This window comes from Anomaloglossus baeobatrachus, chromosome 4 (genome assembly GCF_048569485.1).
Source record: "Anomaloglossus baeobatrachus isolate aAnoBae1 chromosome 4, aAnoBae1.hap1, whole genome shotgun sequence".
In the NCBI taxonomy this organism is placed as follows: Eukaryota; Metazoa; Chordata; class Amphibia; order Anura; family Aromobatidae; genus Anomaloglossus; species Anomaloglossus baeobatrachus.
The window spans coordinates 410,760,465-410,786,438 of NC_134356.1; the positions used below are offsets into that span (position 1 = coordinate 410,760,465).

General features: G+C 42.3%; 1 protein-coding gene across 1 annotated transcript in view; it reads right to left on the minus strand.

The window, feature by feature from the left end:
• The window catches only part of PLXNA4 (plexin A4), a 1,083,593-nt gene that overhangs the window by 540,182 nt on the left and 517,437 nt on the right, over window positions 1-25,974 (minus strand). The window contains exon 4 of the mRNA XM_075345346.1: window positions 7,785-7,916. Coding sequence (XP_075201461.1) covers window positions 7,785-7,916 — 132 coding nt within the window. The remainder of the gene's footprint in view (window positions 1-7,784; window positions 7,917-25,974) is intronic.

Consider the following 25,974-nt stretch of genomic DNA (forward strand, 5'->3'; position numbering starts at 1 on the left):
ATATTTCTAATGATGACTCATGTAGCAAAAAAAGATCTTCTGTTTCTATGTAGAGTTTAGAAGAGTTCACCTAGTCTATTTTTATTCATGTGATGTCATAGACCTAATGGAAAATAGAAGAATTAATTGGGTAGAAGGGTAAAATGAGCAATTGTAAGTACACAGTGTGATATAATATGAAGACTGCAATATATTACGAGGATAAAACTTTGATGAGAGCGCTTTATTAACAATTAAAGGAGAATATTAGAGACCTCATGAAGCTATAAATTTTTGCTGTTGTTCTTCCCCGAGGTTTTGCAGTAAATTTTCTTAAAAATAGTTCTATATATTTTATTTTTACTTTATAAAACTATCTGGAACATCAACTGATCCTGAGGGCAGAACAAACAATGTCAAAGCTGATTAGTTTCTTGGATTCTGCTGGGGAAATGCCTGCTTATCTTGGACACTTATCTATGACATGAACCCATAACATAACAAGGGAAGAATAGAAATGACAACTCTCTCTGTGTGGCTAGAAATTTGTTTCCACACAATACAGTTCAAGTTCAATATAAAAAATCTCTGAATATAGGAAAAATGATACGGAGAAGTAGGTTCTTTGCTACTTGTACAACACAAATACTGTAGTCAACCGAAACAGAATTAGTTAGTGCATGGGACCTATATCTCTGTACACAGGTAACCGATACATTTAGGGGATCTCCATATAGTTATGATTTCTGTGTCTTGCAATTATAAAACCCATTTAACAACCACCCACTTGGTGCAAGCACATATATCATGTGCAATATGCTAATTAATGCACAGCGTCAGAGGCATGGTCGATCTCACCACTCTCTGCTGCCACTGCACCAGATGCTGGATTTTGGCCTAGTGCACATGATCAGAAGTCCCGGACTTCCAGCCATGCGCACTATGAAGCCAGGTGTACGTGTCCGGCTTCAAACTGGTGTAGTGTGTGTGACCGGAAGTCCAGGGACATTCTGATTGTGTGCACTGAACTGAAAACCAGCAGTGGCAGTGTAGGTGAGAGCGACCATGCCTCTGATGCTGAGCATTCATTAGCATGTTAGCAAGCCCCTGTGGGCGTGCTAACATGGTAAAGGGGCTGACTTGCCAAGGGAACTAACACTCTTGTGACTAGTCTCCTCGCTCATTAGCATACGATATAAGATCTTTAGAAATACTTTTTCTAAAGATCTCTTTATCTATGCTATTGTACACAGGGACGGTTAGGCAGGAATTGGCAATATGCACCCAGAACTGCTCGTGGCTCTCGGTGCATATTGCACCTGACATGTTCCCTTTAAATGCTCTCAACAAATAATTAATTACTCATCAATTGATTTTCTTACACAACCAAAGATAATATATAGGCTTCCATGCACATATGCATCCCTCCTTTGTTCAAGTGGATCGGTCACCAGATATCACAGTACAAACTGAATACATTATTAAATAGATCTTAGATCTGATGAAACTTGTGTATTTGCTTTGACTTTCCATGTCAGAATGGTTGTAGAGTTCTGATATTAACCCCTTCACGACATTGGAAGTACTGCTACGTCCAACCTCATGTCCCTGCCTTTGATGCGGTCTCCCACACCGAGCTCACATCTTTCTCTGCAAATGTCAGGTGTTTTGATCAGCCGACATGTGCATCTAAAAAAGTGGATTGGAGAGTTGCTCGCTGCTGTTAACCAGTTAAATCCCGCTTACAATTTCTGACAGCAGAATTTAACAAGTTACGGCGGAGAACACAGCCTTCCCCACTCCCATCTGTGGCTCCGTGATGTGATTGTCAGCTGCCAATTGGTTGTCAGGACAGTCAGGGGTCAGCCGATGACCCTTATGCATGTCGTGACGAACTTCCTGTGAACGCCGTCTGTGAGCTGGCATTCATAAGAGAGGATGATTTCTCATAATCAAAAATAGAATCAGTAAAAATGTCAATTTAGGGCGAAAAAATTAAACCATCACACAGTGCCATATCCCGGAAAAAAAAAATGTTACAGTTGTCGTAAAGTGGCGCCAAAAGCTTTTTATCTCAGGTGCACAACACCAGTCTTCAGGAGCCACCAACACTGTATGTTTTCAGGATTTCCTTAGTATTGTACAGATATTTGAAGAATCCCTTGTGTATATCATTAAATTATCACCTGTGTAATACTAAGGAAATCCTGAAAATACGCCACGTTGGTGGCTCTTGAGGACTGGAGTTGTACACACCTAAATTAAATAAAAGAAAAACTATACATGTTTGGTATCTACTTAATCATACTGTCCTGGGGAATCATATTGCCAGGTCAGTATAGTGACCATATACTGAACATGGTAAATGAAAAAAAAAAAAACAATTGTGGAATTGTTTTTTTTGAGAAATTTTACCGCACTTGGAATTCTCTTCCCATTTTCTAGTACAATATATGGTAAAATGAATGGTTTAATTCAAAAATATAACTTGTCCCACAAAAATCAAGCCTTCATAGCTATGTGAACGGAAAAATAAAAAAAGTTTTGGCTTTTGGAAGAAGGGAAGGAAAATTTTTTTTTGAAAAATCGCTGGGTAGTTAAAGGGTTATTTTGATGAGTCCAGCTATATAATGAAAGAGCTCTTGAGTCCAAGTGTATTGAGTCTCTGTCTACCCAGCTTTTCTGACAGCTGCAGTTTGTACTAAGCAGCATGAGATCTCAGCAGCAGGAAGAAGGATGGACACTGAGGAGCTGTCAATAAGGCTAGGTGGGTGGAAATTGAATTCAACATTTATAAAGGATTATATAACCATTCTGACTTGAAGCTTTCTTATCAGGTTTAAGAGATCTATTTAGTAATGTATTAAGCTTCTTCCATGAAAACTCTATGACAGATCCACTTTAAGGCTATGTGCGCACAGTGCGTTTTTTGCGGCGTTTTTGCGCGTTTTTCGGGTGCGTTTTTGGCCTTAAAACTGCAGGACTTTGCTTCCCCAGCAAAGTCTATGAGTTTTCATTTTTGCTGTCCGCACACATCTGGTTTTTTAACCTGCATTTTTGAGTTAAAAAAAAAAATGGACATGTCAGTTCTTTCCTGCGTTTTTCTGCGTTTTCCGCCCATGCAATGCATTTGAAAAACGCAGCAAAACGCAGAGATCAAAAACGCAGCAAAACGCAGCCAAAAACGCACCAAATCGCGGTAAAAACGCGTGCGTTTTTTATGCGTTTTTTTGACGCAGGTGCGTTTTTGTGCGTTTTTAGCGGCCAAAAACGCACAAAAACGCAGCGTTAAAAAGACGCAGTGTGCGAACCTAGCCTAAGGAGAATTTCCTCCAATACAGATTCAATACATTATTGTGACACACTGGCAAAACCCTTATCAGGCTGACATTTACATCAAAATCCCTAAGTGACCACATATAGAATATAAATGTCCCAACAGAATATTAGAAAATCAAGATTTTTTTCTTTTAAAACTTTGGTATTTTATTTAAGCCCCTTATCTCAGAATGGATCCAACCAAGAGAAAAGGTTAGAAAGCTTCATGCTCCCAAGAAATCAGGACTAGCCTAGAGAAATTGTGTGAACCCAATAGGCCCAGTAACCCTATTTCATGACATAATTAGGGGTGCACCCATTAGTTCATATCTATTACTACATATTGTCCTATTTATAAAACAAAAATATAACAGGTACCTATTAATATTATTGCTTAGTTAAGTAAAAAGGAGAATGTCATTCATTACTGTATTTTTTTTCTAAACTTTTTTTCTAAACTTCCAAATACATTTGTGCACTGGTAAATTTTCATAAAGCAATAAGCATACTCTAATTTTTAACATAAATATACTGAAAAGGTATTCCGCAATGCTAATATAATTGAGTATGTTTTACGTTATTACTGATGCTTAACGAGAACCTGTCACGAGGAAAAATGCTATTAAAATGCATATATGGGGTTAATCTGCAGATTAATAGCATTCCAAACCTGCCTGATGCCTGCATGTTAAACCCAGCTGCCAGGAGGAAATGAACTTTAATCCTCCCAGCAGTGTTCCAGTTTAATTCATGGGGATGGCGCCGGTACGGGTTCAGTCACTGCTCTGAGTATGAAGAGCAGCGGCTGTAACCACGTCCCTCATAGTGACTGATAATCTCCTCTAATGCGGAATGGCTGTCTGTCAGTGCAGGGGGCATGGCTAGAGCTGCCGCTCTCCATACACAGAGCAATGACTGAACTCTCGCCAATGCTGCCTCCATGACTGAAATTGGAACACTGCTGGGGTAATTAAATACAGGTAGGCAATGGGCAGGTTCAGAATGCTATTAAGCTGCAGATTAACCCCATATCTGCAGGTTAATAGCATTTTTCCCCTTGACAAGTTCCCTTTAAGATGAATGTCCTGTGTTTAAGCTTAATTAGTCCTCTTCAGTGCTGATAAACCAACTTTGTTTCTGATTCTCTCCTGTATTGGCCATTTACAGTGACCAGTTTTGGCTGATCACCAGGTCCTAATTCACTATATGCAAGTCAATAGAAACTCATTTTGTGGTCTATTCACATTGACAAACACAAACTGATAGGGACAGAATGATTAACAATGCAACCACTGTCACATGGGGTAATGTGCTGCTGACAGCAGTGATATCCAAGCATTTTGCTCATTATTGGTCGATTAGTGGTGTGTTTATTAGGAATGATCATTTATAGGAATACTTATTTGCCGATTATCATCTCGTGTAAATGAGCATTTGGGAATTTAAAGTTCTATATCAGAAAAATTATATTCTGATTGTTATAAATATATCTTTAGAAATTAATCAAAATGTTGGATCTCATAAAGGGAAATGGTAGACATTAAAAGCAAAGCACCAAGATCTAGAATATCAGGTTTGATAAGTCAGCACCATCAACATTTTACTGAGTCACCAACACTCTTCCTCCAAATTACTAGTAACACTATAATTTACAATCAGCTGAGACAAGTCGTTGTGGTAAAATCAGATAATATATTCAAAGCGATCTTCCAAGCTGAATCACACGTTCACTTCCTTAATTCACAGTGCATTCGATCTAATTAACAGATTGTCAAATTTCAGTTTTAGATTCTATATTTTTACACCCAGCATGTAGACGACAACAGTCCCGCAAGCAGTTTTTCATTTTTAGGTCTAATAGCCTCAGAATTGTGAGGCTGAAATAAAATGACTTTGGAAATAAACCTTAAACTGCTTTGGCGCCATTGAAATTAAACACAAAACGGCTAGACTCCAAAAATGAAACAAAACATTAGACATAAAGAATTTGCTTTTGAAATGTTTAATGCTGTATCCAAATCACTAACAACAATTTTCCCTTGATCGTGCATGGAACGTGCTCACAGTGAGCCGTCAGTGCCCTCGGAGGTAGTAAAGGTCCCTTCATTCTTAATTATCAAGAGGAAACGAAACATAAGCCAGAATACAGAACAGCAATTATTCCGCTCTGAGGTCCTCATTAATTTGAAAACTTCTTTGGATACAACACATACTGCTACATCTCCCTACTGTTCACATCACCGTGTCCTTCCCATTCCTGACACCTCATGGTTCCTTTCGCCAGACTTCATGTAGTAACCATGGCAATGCTTGAAGAGTTGTTGCTCTCGTAGGATAATCAGACTATATTGTGCATTAGGTAATAGCCTACTGAACATATGCTCTGAAAATCTCATTAGCAATAGTGTCCACAAAATGCAGAAATATAGTTTTCTACACTGCAGTTGAACCTACCAGTACCGGTAGGTCATAGATGTCTTACCGATCAACTTCCATCAAGGGCAACTCTTTTGGTGCCCGGAGATCAGCTGTCATGTTTATTTGAAGTTTTAAGCAGATGATGGGAGTAAAACCATGTGTTTATGTCCTGATACAGAAGGCATGACTGGAGTCTTGCCAGCTTTACACTTCCCAGAGCACATGGTGTTATGTTTTGTTTAACCACAGGCATCTGGCGAAGGACAATTTAACTACAAAAGACATGTAAAGGAAACACGAGGCTTACAGGTCATCACTAAGTAATTTCTGTAATGTTTATGCTTCATTTCTAGGTAAGAAATCTGAACATTGAAGTGTTCTTCTTTTGAAGATGTATTGGTTATGCCTATTGACAAAGGTGTTGTCCTCTTTGTCCTCATTGTTGCTCAACAAGAACCAGAATCAGTGTTAGGATACTGGCAACAGTACACAATAAGGAATAAAGTCTTCTTCTTTAGGATAATGCACTTATGTCTGAACATGGTATTATCCTAAGAAAGAAGTCGTAGACTTGAAACGCGTTGATCGAATAAATCACTATTTCTACAATACTGTATGATATCTCCCTTTACAGCAGATCTGAAAAAAACCTTTATTCTTTACTATGTACTGCTTGGCTCTGACAGCCCATGAATCTGCAGCAGCTGACTATTCTACCTACATTAGTCTCCACCCCCTGAGGTGACCATATAATAGTATGTACTATTTCTCTAATCCTGAATAAGACCCATTGCACTTTTTTTTTTCAGTTATTGCACTACTGTAACCAATAACATGCTTGCTGGTTGGTGGTCACAGGTCGACTCAGTTTCAGAATGATATATGATAGGTTAGTCAATACAGATAGACTGCCATTGTTCTCACCACACGGATCTTGTTTACACAGAACAATGTGCTGCAGAGAACTGTGATCAACTGTATAGCAAAATAGATAATTTCCTTGATGAATTATCATTTTGCCCATTTGTAAATTTAGACTGCAAGATTACTATGAAACAAGCCTTCCAAAGAACGCTCATTGGACGATAATCATGCAGTGTAAATGAACCTTAAAGGGAACCTGTCACCAGATTTAGTGACTCTAAACTGTGGCCACCACCATTGAGCTCTTATATACAGCATTGTAGAATTCCGCTCTGTATAACGGAAAAAACATTTTTATTCTACTCATCTAGGGGGTGGTTTGGTATGATGGGTGTCGCTGCTCTCTAGTCCGGCGCCTTCTCTCTGCTGCAATCTCCATCCTCCTTCTACACAGCCCAGTGTGGATGACGTGTCTACATCATCCACACAGGCCAACACTGCGGTCCTGCACAGTCGCACTTTGATCTGCCCTGCTGAGGGCAAATCAAAGAACTGTAATATGCAGGCATGAGGAAAGGTTAAAAATTGCCCGCGCATGCGCACTACAATACTTTGATCTTCCCTGAGTAGGGAAGATGAAAGTGTCCCTGCACAGGACCTCAATGTTAGCTAGTGTGAATGACGTAGGACACGTCATGCATATGGGGCTCAGAAGAAGGAATATGTCGATTGCCACAGAAAGGAGGCGCCAGACCGGGGAGCAGCAACACCCATCGGACCGGACAACCCCCTACGTGAGTATTATAAAAGTGTTATTTACATGATACACAGTGGCCTGCGCTCTTATATAGAGTAATCTGGAATGCTGTGTATAAGAGCTCAGTTGTGGTGTCCTCAGCTTATCGGAGCCTAATCTGGTGACAGGTTCCCTTAAAGTGTAGTATTGAATTTTCCTGCAGTGCCATCACATGTCAGACATAAACCTTGTACAGTATCATTTAAGTAAATAAAGATGGCAAGGACAGGGCTCACAAAAGGAGAGACAATCTTTGCAATTCCTACTGGTCAAAAATGTAACATCCTGAGCAGAGGATAACTTACATTAACTCAGAATTAATTTTAGGCTTTTTTAAATGATTCACAATACTGTTCTAGGATGTTAAATGAAACAAAGCTTCCTCAAAACCACATATCAAAGAACGAACCTGCTTCTCCGACATGACAAAGAGCTGTTCTTCATTCTTTGTGAAGGCCATATCTCTTAAAACAGGGCCAGAGTCCACCACCTGGATGGTTTCATACTGTACGGCTCCGGTGATGGGGCCATCAACTCGAATCTGAAAATAGAGAAGACAAATCTGATTTAGTCTAACATGAATAGTCTTAAAAATAAGGTTAATATGTTAATAATGCTGCTTGGTAGCAAAACAGTTTTCTATTCATAGAGCATGATTATGATAATTATTGTAATAATATTCAACACAAAACACAGAGCCATTATCAACAATGGGAAGATAAAGCTAATATAAAATATTTTGTTGTTGAGTATCAGATTACAGAATTATTACCACCTAAGGCATGTTATGTTCTTAAAGCGCTGCATAGGTAACCCTGAAGTACAGTAACCAGGGATTGTGCACACATTATTCCCTTATGTTCTTGTAGATCTTGTGTAAGAAATGAAGATATTTTGTGATTGCCGAGAGCTGACACTGATCCTACTTCATCCCACCGAACATTATTCATTTACAATATATTATATTAGGTACATAAATTAAACCTGATGACACTTCTAGAATATCTAATAGGTGCTGCAATCTGTACTGCATTTCCCCCGCACCGAGTCCGGATTGGCTCTCGTTGTGCTGAATAATGAAAGTTGCTGTCATATTCATATTGACTCTTAAGAGTTACAGAGGTCACTCAGTTTTTAATGTTGAAGCCAAAATAAGTTGTCAGCACTTTTAAAGGCTTGACTTGCCAAAAATGTCTCATAGTCCCTGATCAGTTTATAAAGAACAAAAACTGAAAGTCATACAAATAGATCTCAGCAGGTAAAGCTGTGTGATTGACAGCAGGTTACACGTAGAAATGGCCCATGAAATTCTTGTGGCAAAAGTACAAAGATAGATCCAGGCATAACAAAAATGTTGGCTTGTCCACTGCTATATCGAAAACTGTTATTAAGTTGGCTTGGAGTCACATAGAATCCATCATGTATTTATACAGCTAATAAAGTTTTCATAAAGACCAATCACTAATTACACATACAACATACACAAGTGGAAAGATACACATGCATAAACATGCATGCACACACACATGTATGCACACACATCCATACACGCACATATGCATACATAAAAATGCATGGCCACACACATACAATACACACAAGCGGAAGCACACGCATGCATACACACGTATGCATGCACACATATGTATACACGCATGAATGTGCAAACATGCATACACACATACACACATTTATACACACACATGCATGCACACACATGCATAAACACATGCATACAAGAACACATGCATACAAACATGGATACATGGATACACTCATTACATTCATGTAATCTTTCTTAATCCCTCATCATCTCCTTTTGTCTCACAGCAAATAAGACAACAAAAAAAACAAGTTAATTTGTGTTTGTTTATAGACCCACATCTCATTTTGGTGCCCATGTTATATTTACATTCAAGACTGGAAGTCATAAGATATTAAAAAATATATTACTTTTGCAGCATTTCATGAAGTAGAAGCAAAACTTTCCTTAACTTCAAATAATGTGTGGTTTAAAATTTTGCTGCTCATGCAGTAACCAAAATGTGAAATGCTATCTGCAGTGTAATAATACATGAAAACTACAAGCTATGTAAGCAGGTGAGAAATGCTGAAAGCTTTATCAAAGCAGGACAGACGGTAAGATGCCTATTGAGAGAACATCTGCTCTACGTCTAGCTTTGTGTTCTCAAGTTGCCACTAGTCGATTTGAGTTGGGTCTTTAACCCAAAAACTGCTTTACTGCTGCCAGACACAGCTTTGTATTGCGGCTGATCCCAATATCGGATGGACAATAGACAATCGTTCCTTCTGAAGTCCAGAATAAAGGTTCCCTTCATATAAAAGGTACAAAGCTAGAGGTAGAGGGGGTGGTTCCTGAAATTTAGAAGCAGTAGCATGGTTTTCGAGAAAAAGGCTTTGAAATGACAACCTTCTGTTATATAGAAAACTGAAGTCAATGTATGGAAGAATAATCCAAAACCCCTGTTAGTGTGCATTCTCCATATGTTATAATAACACACGTTGATGATTTTCAGAGAAACTTATTGTAAAAAACAAATTACATGCCATAAAAACATGTATTCATTTGAAGAGTCCAAGTCATTAGAAACGAAGAATGGGCTCAATAAAAATTCTATGGGGACAATCTTTCATGTCAGATATCATTACTTAGCTTCTACTACTTTTCAGCAAAGGTGGTGTCTGTCCCCCCCATCAAAGCTTCTGAGGTTTTTATGACTTATCAAATGCTTTTTCTTTATTAGATCTAAACTTTTTATCATGTTAGATAAGGTTTTTTAGTCCTCCAATCCTCCTCACCAATAGTTTTGCATTGAAGAGGAGTTGTATAGGTTGGTGGTCAAGCATGCGTTCTTCCACTCCATTGTAATATTTGGGAGATACAGAGACAACTATATATGAGAATATGTTATCATATAAAATATATTATTTCCTGTCCTATTCTGTTTTCTTAAAATCTCAGAAGCTTAAATTAAAATATGTTAGGGGAGAATTCTCTAACCATATTTTGCCAGAAAACTGGCATAAAAAAATGATAGCAGAAATGGCTGGTCCTCTGGCTCTTGGTTTCCCAGTTGCTGGCGACGGTGCACTCCTGAAGATTGACAGTTCAGATTAGTGTCTTGTTGCCCGCACTGCAGTATAGGAAAGCCCAAAAAATTCCAAGGCACCGAGAAGCGCCTCTCCGTTTATTTGTCTTAGCATACAAAAAAAAGTGCAAAAAAAACAACCTTTCAGCCGACAGAGGGCCTTTTAAAAAAATTACATACATATGAAGTATAGGAAATAGCATGAGGTGGCTAAATCTGTCTGGATCCTGTGTTCTGGCTTTTGTCAGAGCACTGCGAGCACAATCTAAAGCCTGGATCTTACCATCGGCACATGCTCCTTATATAAGCCCTATGAGATTGAATGGTGACCGGTAGCCTACGCAACAAGCTATATAATACTATTCTTGAGAATACTGAGGAAAAGGGGTGAGGATCTCAGTTGACGCTCCGAGTAAATCCAACTACTTGGTCAGTATAAGGCTTTATTTAAAAAAAAGTACATGTATGTATTCACATAACATTTAAATGCTAAAAAACGAAAGACCGCGTTTTGGCTTACTAAGAAGCCTTCCTCAGGTCTATCTCATATACAATAAAAGTGTCATTGAACTTGCAAAGGTGATTGTGTCCATTCCTTGGTTATAAGTATTATAATGGATACCTAGAGGCAATTACTGGGGGGGGGGGGCAGATTCAGAGTTAATTGAACTCTACCTGGTGTGTTGTGACTTTTTCTGATTTCTACTATAGACTACATCCCTTATAGACTTAGTGCTTAGAAAAAAAGTATAAGAATATTCACGAGAAAAATGCTTGTTTTTACAGGCACTTTACAATTTTACCCATTTAAGAACCTGAGACAACTCCTTTAAAAGGGTCAAAACTAAAGTATGACACATCAGTCTATATGAATTCTTCCTGTGTACTTAATATTTTTTATTAGAATTTGTAAATCTATTCATCCAAGATATTTGTCAATACGCTTATAAAGCTACATGTTTATTAGAAGAGAAATAATATAGTGGATTAGAGCATTTACTAATACGGATTCAGGGCATATAAAAAAAAAGACAAAGACTTTACAAACTTTTCATAAATGAGCCTTCCACCAACAAAATCACTTGACTAAGTAGAACTTCTGTTTTATAGCTATTTCAGGCATTAAAAAAGGTTAATATGCCTGTTAATTAAATGTGTCATCATGGAAAAGGCCACTGAAAAAGTTAACAGTTCTGACTGTCTATTTTCTTGTAATTGAACTCCAGAGTTGGAACTGATAGCAGTACTTTAATGTCAATAATTCCCTTTCTTTGTATTTATGCATCAAAGCACCCTTCTTATCATCTGTCATTGCAGACAAAGATTAGAAGGTATTGTGACATAACAGCGCTCACACTTCACAATGTTCTTTCAGAAAAAAATGAACGGGTATTTCCACTTTTATTTAATTGTTTGCATGTCAAAGATAAGGTAACAATAGAAAAATAAAATAAAAAGTGTTCAATTAAGTGGACACTTGTTACCCAAGTAGTCCATAGAATAAGCAAATAGATAAAAGAATAGTTCAGCCTTTCTATCCAACAATGTGCGCAAAATCCAAATTAAAAAATATATTGTCCTTATTTCACATCAGTTCCATTTCTAAAAACATGAGGGTAAACACCAACAATGCACGTCATCAGAAACTAGGCGAATCTCCCTGACCTTGGTCTTATACGCACTTGCCTCCGTCATCTTCAATCACCACCACTTTGGTCGATCTCTGGAGGTCATAAATCAATGCAAATCTATGACAGCCTCATTTCTAAGCAAAGCCGAACAGATGTTCAACAATAGAGACCCAGACTTGCGACCATTATATCAGCTATGAAGGAGTGCTTGGGTGGAGATCTAGGACGTATGGGGCTGCTCAACCTAGGATGGTACAGTCACTTTTTGCCATAAAAAAACAAATAAGAAATGGTAGGCAATCACCTGAATAGATAAAAACAGTCCATTATTTGATCCTGACAGAAAGATAGGGGAGGATGTGGAGAGAAGGTATGACGGCTGCCATTTTGCGCGGAGCATCGTGCTTCTATGGATCCAGACCAGTAGAAGCGCGATCCTTCATGTGAAACAGCTGCCATCGTCCCTGCTCCCCGCATCCTCCCCCTCTCCTTCTGTTCGGATGAAATAAAGAAATGTTTTTACCTATTTGGGTGAGTGCCTACTATTTTTTCTATGAAAGCCACATTCTGGCTCTCATAGATTTGTATTGAGCACTTGTGTTGAAACTTTTGACTTCAGGACATACTGGTGGTATAGGGACAAAATGGTGCCACAGAACCAGAGCGGCGCCGAAAAAGGATGATGAAGCCGAAGGGTAAATATAAGACAGGTGTCAGGGGACTAAGGGGTGCTTCACACACAGCGAGCTCGCTGCCGAGATCGCTGCTGAGTCACGCTTTTTGTGACGCAGCAGTGACCTCATTAGCGATCTCGCTGTGTGTGACACTGAGCAGCGATCTGGCCCCTGCTGCGAGATCGCTGCCCGTTACACACAGCCCTGGTTCGTTTTCTTCAAAGGCGCTCTCCCACTGTGACACACAGATCGCTGTGTGTGACAGCGAGAGAGCGACAAATGAAGCGAGCAGGGAGCAGGAGCCGGCGTCTGACAGCTGCGGTAAGCTGTAACCAAGATAAACATCGGGTAACCAAGGTGGTTACCCGATATTTACCTTAGTTACCAGCCTCCGCCGCTCTCACGCTGCCTGTGCTGCCGGCTCCGGCTCTCTGCACATGTAGCTGCTGTACACATCAGGTTAATTAACCCGATGTGTACTGTAGCTAGGAGAGCAAGGAGCCAGCGCTAAGCAGTGTGCGCGGCTCCCTGCTCTCTGCACATGTAGCTGCATTACACATCGGGTTAATTAACCCAATGTGTACTGTAGCTAGGAGAGCAAGGAGCCAGCGCTCAGTGTGCGCGGCTCCCTGCACACACAGCTAAGCGGTGTGCGCTGGTAACTAATGTAAACATCGGGTAACCATACCCGATGTTTACCTTAGTTACCAGTGTCCGCAGCTTCCAGACGCCGGCTCCGTGCAAGCGCAGTGTCGCTTGCACGTCGCTGCTGGCTGGGGGCTGGTCACTGGTCGCTGGTGAGATCTGCCTGTTTGACAGCTCACCAGCGTCCATGTAGCGATGCAGCAGCGATCCTGACCAGGTCAGATCGCTGGTCGGATCGCTGCTGCATCGCTAAAGTGTGAAGGTACCCTTAATCAAACCCTCAAAATAGACCCTATATTTATTAAGCACAAGCCCCCTAAAATTATTCAGACACCAGATCAGCTTTTAAAATTAATTCAGATCTATGGAAATGGAAGCATATATACTTGACATTCACAAATCCGCGTCACCTCCAGATATGCTAGCCAGCGTTAGGACCTTGTGCACGCAGCCCTGATGGTAATTCCATTCCTGACAATAGACCTGCCATCATAGATGCAGTGACCCTGATCTTATGCATCTATAAGCTCAAATCTACAACATCTGGACAATTGCTGGCCTCGGCCGAACAGGAAGCATGGTGTTAACTGTAGTCAAACCTGACTTTGGGGGTTTTGAGATGAGTTTGACTTAATGGGATGTACACAATTAAAAAAAGGCAAGAATGGGGTAGAAAAACCAGTAGCGGAGGTGGTTCACCAGTGCAGCAGAGTTTCATTTCCTTTTTTTATTTTGGCGTAGGAGAAATTTTTCCAGACTTCTCTTATCAAACAAACATTACAATCAAACAGCACATAGCTGGCATTTGAGTGCTGTGCCATTTTTTTACAGACCCATTCTCTTTCATTAGTGAGTTGGATTAATAAAATTGGACCTGTATGTACTCGTATATCACAGACGGATGTCTGAATGAGCGCTAACTCAACTCACTACTCACTCGATAATCTTTTAGCTTGGGCTGATTGGTGTTAATTTAATCACCTTCATAAAAATATTAATTTACCTAATGACATGCCTATTGTCTAGTCACGTATGTAAGCCAAGAAGGTGACTATTGGATTCAGAGAAACAAGTGTTTTCCAATGTAATGTCAGAACATTATTATTATGATGATGAAGTCACGCTGTTTCATTGAGTTCAGTTCCATTTTCCTTTTCTATTGATCCAACCATTATACCCAATTTTCCTTTTCAGTCGGAGATTGCTATGCAGAAAGTCTGCTAACATTATTTTATCCAAAATGTTCTCATATGCAGAAACAAGTGAACAGTATGGGTTCTGTTTTGCTACTGTTCATTTCTTTGTCTCTAAGAGAGGTGACAAAAGTATTAACCCATGAAGTTTTAGGTCCCTTTACAATTTTGGCTCAATATCCGTATTCATTCCTTTCCTCATATCACATCCATACCTTTGAATTATGATACCTCTATTCATTTATCATGGTGTTCTGATATTGAAGCATTATTATGCCCATTTAAGTTCATCTCGTCTAAAATACGAATGAGTAATACAACTTTATCATCTTATATGAGCAGAATCACCTACTATATCCATACCCATCCCTTGTACACTGTGAACCCTCATGGGCAGGGTCCTCTCTCATCTTGTACCTGTCTTTGCCTTGTATTGTGCATGATTATTGTACTTGTTTATATCATGTATACCCCTTTTCACATGTAAAGCAACATGGGAAAAATGAGGCTATAATAAATAATAATCATAATAATATTAATAACATGGCTCAGCAATGGCAGATTTACCAGGTTGTTGAATCATCAGCACAGGTAATGTTCACAATCTCACTCTACTGAAGCCCTAGGGTTTAGCATGGCTTTATTTATGGCAATAAAGAGCATCAGGGTAAGAAACATGTAGATGCCTATAATCATTAGAAAGTATAATAGCATGAATAACAAAATTCAATACTGACTGTATTAGGCTAAGTTCACATGTCTTGTAATTATCCGTTAGAATGGATCTTGCAGAGATCCATTGGGAAACTGATTTCAGCCGGATCTGTTTTTTTAACATGGGAATCTATGGAGGACTGATCCATTAATGGATGGCTATTTATCTTACAGATCCTGTAAGAATACATCGGATCGGTTACAAATTCAAGTACAACGATGGCTAAACAGTAATCCGTTAACGGATCCATCCTCCATAGACTCCCATGTTAACAAACGGATCCGACAGCCATCTGTTATTTATCAACAGACAGAAAAGTTTTGTTTGCAGAACTATTTTTGCCAACGGATCTTACAGGACATGTGAACTGAGCCTTAAGGGTGCTTTACACGCTGCGACATCGCTAGCCATTGCTAGCGATGTCGAGCACGATAGCACCCGACCCCGTCGCTCGTGCGACATTTGGTGATCGCTGCCGTAGCGAACATTATCGCTACGGCAGCGTCACACGCACATACCTTGTCAGTGAAGTCGCTGTGACTGCCAAACAATCTCTCCCTCAAGGGGGAGGTGCGTTTGGCATCATAGCAACGTCACTGCGGCGTCACTAAGCGGCCGGCCAATAGAAGCAGAGGGGCGGAGATTAGTGGGACGTAACATCCCACCCTCCTCCTTCCTTCCGCATTGCCGGTGGATGCAGGTAAGGAGATGTTCGTCGTTCCTGCGGTGTCACACATAGCGATGTGTGATGCCGCAGGAACGCCGAACAACATCCTACCTGCAGCAGCAGCGATATTAGAGAAAGGAGCGACGTGTCAACGATCACCGTTTTTGAACGATTTTGCGATCGTTGATCGTTGCTCCTTGGTGTCACACACTGCGATGTCGCTACCGACGCCGGATGTGCGCCACTAACGACGTGACCCCGACGATATATCGGTAGCGATGTCGCAACGTGTAAAGCACCCTTTAGACTCTAACTACCTTTTCATGATCAGGGCTTTATATACATGGGCTACATATGTTTTATACATATTGTAAAAAGTGACATTTTGAAGACTCCACAAAGACAAATATATATATACTAGAAGGTGGCCCGATTCTACGCATCGGGTATTCTAGAATTTACGTATTGTGTAGTTCATGTATGATTTTTGTTATATATATGTGCAGTATGTGCGTATATTTGTGTGTGCAGCGTTGTCTGTGTGTGGGTGTCTGTGTAGGGCAGTTGTTTGTGGTTTCCAGTGTGTGTGTGTGGTGTGTTGTGCAGTGCGCGCGCGCGCGTGTGTGTGTGTGTTGGGGGGAGGTGTGCACTCTCCATCGTGCTCCATCCCCTATGCTGCGCACCCCCCATCGTGCTACATCTCCCATCCTGCGCACTCCCAAACGTGCTCCATCCGCCATGCTGCGCACTCCCAAACGTGCTCCATCCGCCATGCTGCGCACTCCCCATCGTGCTCCATTCCCCATGCTGCGCACTCCCCATCGTGCTCCATCCGCCACGCTGCGCACTCCCCATCGTGCTCCATCTCCCATGCTGCGCACTCCTAAACGTGCTCCATCCGCCATGCTGCGCACTCCCAAATGTGCTCCATCCACCATGCTGCGCACTCCCAAACGTGCTCCATCCGCCATACTCCACACTCCCCATCGTGCTCCATGCCCTATGCAGCGCACTCCCCATCGTGCTCTATCCCCTATGCTGCGCACCCCCCATCGTGCTCCATTATCCATGCTGCGCACTCCCAAACGTGCTCCATCCGCCATGCCGCGCACTCCCAAACGTGCTCCATCCGCCATGCTGCGCACTCCCAAACGTGCTCCATCCGCCATGCTGGGCACTCTCTATCGTGCTCCATCCCCCATGCAGTGCACTCCCTATCGTGCTCCATCCCCTATGCTGCGCACCTCCCATCGTGCTCCATCTCCCATGCTGCGCACTCTCAAACGTGCTCCATCCGCCATGCTGCGCACTCCCAAACGTGGTCCATCCGCTATGCTGCGCACTCCCAAACATGCTCCATCCGCCATACTCCGCACTCGCCATCGTGCTGCATCCGCCATGCTGCGCACTCCCAAACGTGCTCCATCCGCCATGCTGCGCACTCCCAAACGTGCTCCATCCGCTATGCTGCGCACTCCGAAACGTACTCCATCCGCCATGCTGCGCACTCCCAAACGTGCTCCATCCGCCATGCTGCGCATTACCAAACGTGCTCCATCCGCCATGCTGCGCCAGCATCAGCTTCTCTACCCGCATCATCAGCCTCTCTGCCCGCAGCATCAGCCTCTCTCCTCCCAGCATCAGCGTCTCTGTCCCTAGCATCAGGCTCTCTCCTTCCAGCCTCCCTCAGCATCAGCCTCCCTTTCCCAGCCTTCCCAAGGATCAGCCTCTCTCCTCTCAGCCTCCTTCCTCCCAGCCTCCGCCTCCCATCCTCCCTCAGCATCAGCCTTCCTCTCCCAGTCTCCCCCAGCATCAGCTTCCCCAAGCATCAGCCTCTACCAGCATCAGCCTCTGTTCTTCCAGCCTCCTCCAGCATCAGCTTCCCTAAGCATCAGCCTCCCTCGTCCCAGCCTCCCTCAGCATCAGCCTCTCTCCTTCCAGCCTCCCTCAGCATCAGCCTCCTCTCCCCAGCCTTCCCTAGGATCAGCCTCTCTCCTCCCAGCCTCCTTCTTCCCAGCCTTCCGATCCCAGCCTTTTTCAGCATCAGCATTTCCCTCTTCCCCATGATCAGCCTCTCTGCTCCCAGCCTCCTCCAGCACGCCCTGCTCCTCTGCCGACACTCACACACCCGATCGCATGCACTCACACACACACCCGATCGCATCCACTCACACACACACCCGATCGCATCCACTCACACACACACCCGATCGCATCCACTCACACACACACCCGATCGCATCCACTCACACACACACCCGATCGCATCCACTCACACACACACCCGATCGCATCCACTCACACACACCCGATCGCATCCACTCACACACACACCCGATCGCATCCACTCACACACACACCCGATCGCATCCACTCACACACACCCGATCACATCCACTCACACACACACCCGATCGCATCCACTCACACACACACCCGATCGCATCCACTCACACACACCCGATCGCATCCACTCACACACACAGACACTGACGATATCGCACTTACGCGCTCATACTCACAACATCCGGGGATATCACATGCTTCTGGCCATGTGATCCTCCGTCAGGTCCTGGAAGATCACAACAGCACATTTTCGCCGCCGAGAAGCAAGCGATATCCCAGGATGTCGTGAGTATGTGGATGCGATGTGAGGTGTGTGTGAGGTGTGTATGAGAGTGAGTGTGAGTGTGATCTGATGTGTGTGTATGTTTGTGTGTGTGCGTGTGGACCTTCCGGCGCAGCAGGACCTTGATGGGCTTGTAACCATGCGAGCATGGTTACCAACGTATCCACACCACTCCCACCACTGCCGTGGGAGCGGGGGCCGGGGGAGGGGGAGGGAGTACAGTACTCACCTCCGTGACAGCGCTTGTAACCATGCGAGTATCCACACCACCCCTTTGGGAGCGGGGGCCGGGGGGGGGGGGGGTTGGGGGGGGATAGGGAGTACCGTACTCACCTCCGTGACAGCCGTGTCAGTTAGAGAAATGCGCGGGGGGAGGGAGGGGGTGGGGACCAGAGCTAACGTGCATTGCGTGAGGGGGGCGGGGCGTGGCGTGGCTGAATTGCCAATGCCTGCAGGGTGCCGGGGCGAGAGGCCAATCTGTGGGGGGGGCGGAGCCTGGGCGAGCGGCTGGCCAATCCGTGTGGGGGCGCAGCCTGGGCGAGCGGCCAATCCGTGTGGGGGGGCGGGGCCATGGCGAGCCCAGCGGCCAATCAGCTTTGTGTCACCGTAAGGACACAATTTTGGAGCATGACAGACAGACAGACAGACAGATAGACAGACAGACAGACAGACAGACAGAATAAGGCAATTATATATATAGATATATATATATATATATATATATATATATATATTGTACATTAATATACAGTTGTATCTATCATTGGACATTGAAAGGATGAAAGAACCTTTGCTCAGTCTCAAATAAAAGAAAGGTTAAATGTGATCCTATCCCCCAAAGCGCCCATAAACTGAAATAACCCTCACAGTGTGACCTATTAGTATCATTAAATATCAGGTCTTGTGGAGAAAAAAAAGCTCTCCTGAAGTCTTCCTAACCTTTTGTAGTCTATGCTTAACCACTGTTAGCAAAGGGCTTATCTCTTTAGTATTGTATTTAAGACAAAAAAGACAGTTGCGTGCCAAGGGACCCAAGTCAGCAAATGTCCTCTACCCCAACTAATGTAAACATCACAAGTGTAGAGAATATGGGGAATTTCAGCAGAGTCAACGCTTACGTCTCACTTCTGTGTAAATCTGCCTTCTTTATCATGTAGCTCATTACACTGCCAGCTAAAAGTACTAAAGCTGGTGTCACACATAACGACAACGACAACGATGTCGCTGCTACGTCACCATATTCTGTGACGAAGCAGCGACCATAGATGATCGTTAGTAAGCTGTCAAACATGTTATATAAAGCAGCGACGGAGCAGCGATCATAGCGACGTCGACAGTCGTTGTGTGGTTTCAGACGTAGCGTAGCGTAGCGATCATCGCTGCTGCGGTGTCAAACACAAGGATTATCAGCTTATCAGCATGGCGCAGCGGGATAGCAGCGATCAAAAATGACCTGGAACATTCATGAGCGAGCAACGATTTCGCAGCAGGGGTCTGATCGTTGTTATGTGTCACACACAGCGACGTCGCTGTTGAGGTCGCTGCTACGTCACAGAATATGGTGACGAAGCAACGACGTCATTGTCGTTATGTGTGACACCAGCTTAAGCCTATTCTCATTACACAGAGGAAACAACTAATTATTGCATGTATTATGTGTAAATGTAAATGCATGATGTTATATGAAGGAGGCAGACATAGGAACTCAAAGAGATATTCTTCACCTGAATGTGGATTGAAAAAAAAAAAACTTGAAAAAAATAAACAACTTGTATCCTTTATATAGTATCTAAAAAGTATGGTAAATAATAACACTAGACCGCAGTCTAACTTATCAATAAAAATCAAGTTCATCTCTAAGGCGGACTTCATATAGCGTTTACCACTGAGCTCAGTGGATCCATTAGGGCTTATCCCCGAATTCCCGCAAAATGGGATTTGGGTGTATGTGCGAACAAGGCAATTGACTACAAAGATGCAGAAGGATCTAATTTTATTTTTTTTTTTACCTATCCAGGTGCTAAGAACAAAAAATTCTAGTAGTGAGAAAGATGAACAGAAAACCCAATGATCAGACTGCAAGTCCAGCTTCATAAATATGGTTGAGCTCAGCAGTGCTATTACATGCCAGGAATCAAACTGAATATCTGATAATGAACGGCTCTGTGCACACTGCAGTCAATCCTTCCATGAGACGGGAGAATTTCCTGATATATACCTGCTAGGGACATCTCCATTATTATAGGCATACTATGGCGTGATAAACATTGCAAAGCATTTACTGATTTTAAAAAGATCTGTCACCAGGTCAGATGTGAATAGGTTTTATCCTATTGTCACTGCTTCCCTGAGTTTTTCAGTTTTTGTATTTTTAAAATCCACAATACAGTTCCAGATATATGGGATTTTGTATTAGGGTATGTAGGTAGGAGACTGCAGCTGCTTGTACCCACGATCTGAGTTCAGTGTGCTGCGGTCTCCTGCTTCTGTTCTTCCTACAGAGGACGCATGTGAATCCGCAGCAAACAATTGACATGCTGCGGTCTGGAAAGACGCACCGCAGGTCAGTGTTTGCGGCAGGAAAAAACAAACACAGTGGGCATGGGATACACTGTGCTTGTACTGTACAACACAGCATCTTGGACACAGCTGAATCAGTGGTCCCTTTTGACTTGGTGACTGATAAGTCAGGATAGTCTTCAATTATAATATACTTTTTTGATGTTGGCCTACAATATAAGAAGCAGCAGTCCATAGTGATTTGTCATATAGATGACAATTGGTATATTAATATATACTGGCCCAACAAAGATTATTAGAACACTCTTTTGGTCATGTGAGCAAAGCTCTACAAAATGCATTCAACAAATAAGTGGGAAGCGGTTTTCAAAGTGTCTAGTAACTGTGGGGCTCTGATGCAGGGTGTACATAGCATGATACAGAAATGGGAAGTGAGAATGAGAGCTGCTCTGTTCAAAAAGCCCCATTGCTGTGGAATACAAAGAGGAGCAGCTTTCTTGGGACTCCCCTCTATTATTCCCTTATGCTTAAATATGGCATCATATGGCCGGATTAAACCATATGTGTGGAGGTCCTTAGGCAGTTGAAATCTTGGGACGCCTCTAGCAATTTATTTCCTAATGTGTTTTTAAATTTACAATAAATTTTAATGCACAAAATAAATGTCATGAAGCCCAGCAAAAATTAAGCTAATCAAACTGCATTAAAACCAAGAAAAGGTAATTAACTAACGCAGACCTCGGGTGTAGGACCATATATTCTAATCTGGGTTCCCAAAGCTTCTACTCATGACTGTTCTGCTATGATCCAGTGTTGTGAAGAGCTTTCAGGCACTTACTTCTCTTCCACACCGACTTATCTCTCCTCCACTCCCTCTTACCTCTCCTTCCCTCCACACCCACTTATCTGTTCTCCACCCCACGCCCACTTATCTCCCATTTACGCCACTTACCTCTCCTCCACTCCCTCTTACCTCTCTTTCCCTCCACACCCACTTATCTCTCCTCCACTCTACACCCACTTATCTCTCCTCCACTCCACAGCACCTTGTCTCTCCTCCACTCTTCACCCACTTATCTATCCTCCACTCCACACCCAATTTCTGGCTAATCACACAGCTGCTGCTCCTCTCCTATTCATGAATCTCAAAATGAACTACCAACAGCTGAAACATCCTGTTACTACCTGTTGCTGTAATGTTCACATCAGAGCTCCATTGCTCCAACTAGCCCTCATTATCAGCTGACCAGGTTGTCACACTGATTGTAAATTTTTTTCAATATCAAATCAATCAAAGTAAAAGTACAGTTGATAAATACAATAAGAAGGTCTGTATTCTGTATTTTTTTTCTAAACCCTAAAAAAACTTCACAATACAGACCTTATTGTATTTTATCAACTGTACTTTTACTTAGCCACCATACAGTTGGGTAAGAATCTTATATATGTGTATTACAATCCAGAATTGGCGCCCAACTGGGGCACTTGCTATTTTAACTTGTCTAATTCTTTTACTGTTATGTTTCAATAAAATTGTCTTTTATTACTAATAGGGCCTCTTCTCATCCATTCCTTATTTATGTCTAGTCCTTAGAGATTTCGGGCCCCGTGTATGAATGAACAAAAAAGTTATACATATAGCAACCAGCAGAAGGATGGCTTACATTTTCTAACTTCTCCAGACATCTCAATCAATGCAGTGGACAGCTTAGTCGCTTGAACAAGATTTTAGAAATAAGATCCAATTTGTCTGGTTTGCGAGTAAACAGAATTGGATATAACAATGTAGTTGTAGCTTAAATAAATCCTATGTCAATCACAATATTGTAGTAACTCTGAGTTGTCTTACAACTGTCTGTGCCATTGGCATATACTTATACCGAATCCTGTTTTTCTATATAATGGCCGCATGCTTTATACATTACCTTTGTGTATTCCATTTGTTTTGGTCTTAGCATTTGATTCCTGAGCTGCATTTTCCCTGCAGGTCACAGGCGGGAGAACATTGGGCATTATTTCAGTTTATTTAGAGAAGACAGGAAGAGCTTCTGTACTCTGCGGTTTAATTGATACCACAGGGGTTAATTAGAAAATGTCACCTGGCTACAAAATTGGGACAAAGCTCCTCATACACCTTCTAGAGAATGTACTCACATTGCTTAGTTTAAGGCACATCAGTTTTTTTAGAATTAATGTAAAAACTTTTACAAAAGTTGTTTCTGGAAGATATATAATAGCTGGAGGGCAATGTAAGCAACTCTGCTATTGCAGAAAGTCAGAAATATATTGTGCTGATAAGCTGCATTTACCATGAGGGCATAGCAGGCACGGGCATGAGGTACATGGACCGTACAAAGATATTAAATACATAAAGAACCATATATACTACATTGTAAAACTTCAACAACATATCTAAAACTGAGTTATAATGTGTGTGCATTACCTTCTAACATATCAGGCTAAAACAAGATGGGAATAGTCAGGCCATGCATTTGTACTATCTCCAGATTGCTCCTCTGGTGTTTGCTCTGCTAATAGGCACTGCTATAGACAATTATGTTGTGTAAAATTGCATATTTCATGCATTAATGATGTGTATTACTCATATATAGAGACCTGTAATAGCTGAGATGTCGTTTCCTAAGTGTTCTCGGGCTGCTGAGATACTTTCTGCGGTACAGTGAGATTGGGATCGTGTTTCAGTCACTCAATCCAAATCTCAAAACAAAAGACGTCTTCAGCGTCAGGCCAGCAGACTAGAGTAATGTTTCCCCCTCATTGCCCTTGTCTTTGGAAATTTATACTAGGAGGAAAACGTGATGTCACAATCTAGTCTGGGCTAATTAATGGTGGCACAGACCTGAAGGAGAAACAAAAAGAATCTCAGTCTACTGATATCTTACTCTACACTACACAGACTTTACATTTAACTTCTACCTCACTTGTGACTACTACAATGTATTGATTTAGACAGATGGAGTGACAGATAGACAGGTGGATAAACGGACGGACGGACGGACGGACGGACAGACAGACAGACAGACAGACAGACAGACAGACAGACATACAGTGCCTACAAGTAGTATTCAACCCCCTGCAGATTTAGCAGGTTTACACATTCAGAATTAACTTGGCATTGTGACATTTGGACTGTAGATCCGCCTGGAAGTGTGAAATGCACTGCAGCAAAAAAGAATGTTATTTCTTTTTTTATTTTTTTTTTTAAATTGTGAAAAGTTTAGTCAGAGGGTCATTTATTATTCAACCCCTCAAACCACAAGAATTCTGTTTGGTTCCCCTAAAGTATTAAGAAGTATTTCAGGCACAAAGAACAATGAGCTTCACATGTTTGGATTAATTATCTCTTTTTCCAGCCTTTTCTGACTAATTAAGACCCTCCTCAAACTTGTGAACAGCACTCATACTTGGTCAAGTATGGGAAAGACAAAGGAGCATTCCAAGGCCATCAGAGACAAGATCGTGGAGGGTCACAAGGCTGTTAAGGGGTACAAAACCCTTTCCAAGGAGTTGGGCCTACCTGTCTCCACTGTTGGGAGCATCATCCGGAAGTGGAAGGCTTATGGAACTACTGTTAGCCTTCCACGGCCTGGACAGCCTTTGAAAGTTTCCACCCGTGCCGAGGCCAGGCTTGTCCGAAGAGTCAAGGCTAACCCAAGGACAACAAGGAAGGAGCTCCGGGAAGATCTCATGGCAGTGGGGACATTGGTTTCAGTCAATACCATAAGTAACGTACTCCACCGCAATGGTCTCCGTTCCAGACGAGCCCGTAAGGTACCTTTACTTTCAAAGCGTCATGTCAAGGCTCGTCTACAGTTTGCTCATGATCACTTGGAGGACTCTGAGACAGACTGGTTCAAGGTTCTCTGGTCTGATGAGACCAAGATCGAGATCTTTGGTGCCAACCACACACGTGACGTTTGGAGACTGGATGGCACTGCATATGACCCCAAGAATACCATCCCTACAGTCAAGCCTGGTGGTGGCAGCATCATGCTGTGGGGCTGTTTCTCAGCCAAGGGGCCTGGCCATCTGGTCCGCATCCATGGGAAGATGGATAGCACGGCCTACCTGGAGATTTTGGCCAAGAACCTCCGCTCCTCCATCAAGGATCTTAACATGGGTCGTCATTTCATCTTCCAACAAGACAACGACCCAAAGCACACAGCCAAGAAAACCAAGGCCTGGTTCAAGAGGGAAAAAATCAAGGTGTTGCAGTGGCCTAGTCAGTCTCCTGACCTTAACCCAATTGAAAACTTGTGGAAGGAGCTCAAGATTAAAGTCCACATGAGACACCCAAAGAACCTAGATAACTTGGAGAAGATCTGCATGGAGGAGTGGGCCAAGATAACTCCAGAGACCTGTGCCGGCCTGATCAGGTCTTATAAAAGACGATTATTAGCTGTAATTGCAAACAAGGGTTATTCCACAAAATATTAAACCTAGGGGTTGAATAATAATTGACCCACACTTTTATGTTGAAAATTTATTAAAATTTAACTGAGCAGCATAACTTGTTGGTTTGTAAGATTTATGCATCTGTTAATAAATCCTGCTCTTGTTTGAAGTTTGCAGGCTCTAACTTATTTGCATCTTATCAAACCTGCTAAATCTGCAGGGGGTTGAATACTACTTGTAGGCACTGTATATATGGATGGATGGATGGATGGATGGATGGCTAAATGAATATAGATATGGATAGATGGATGGGTGGATGGATGGATAAATGAATATAGATATGGATAGATAAATAGTAGATAGATAGATAGATGGATATAGAGATAGATAGATAGATGG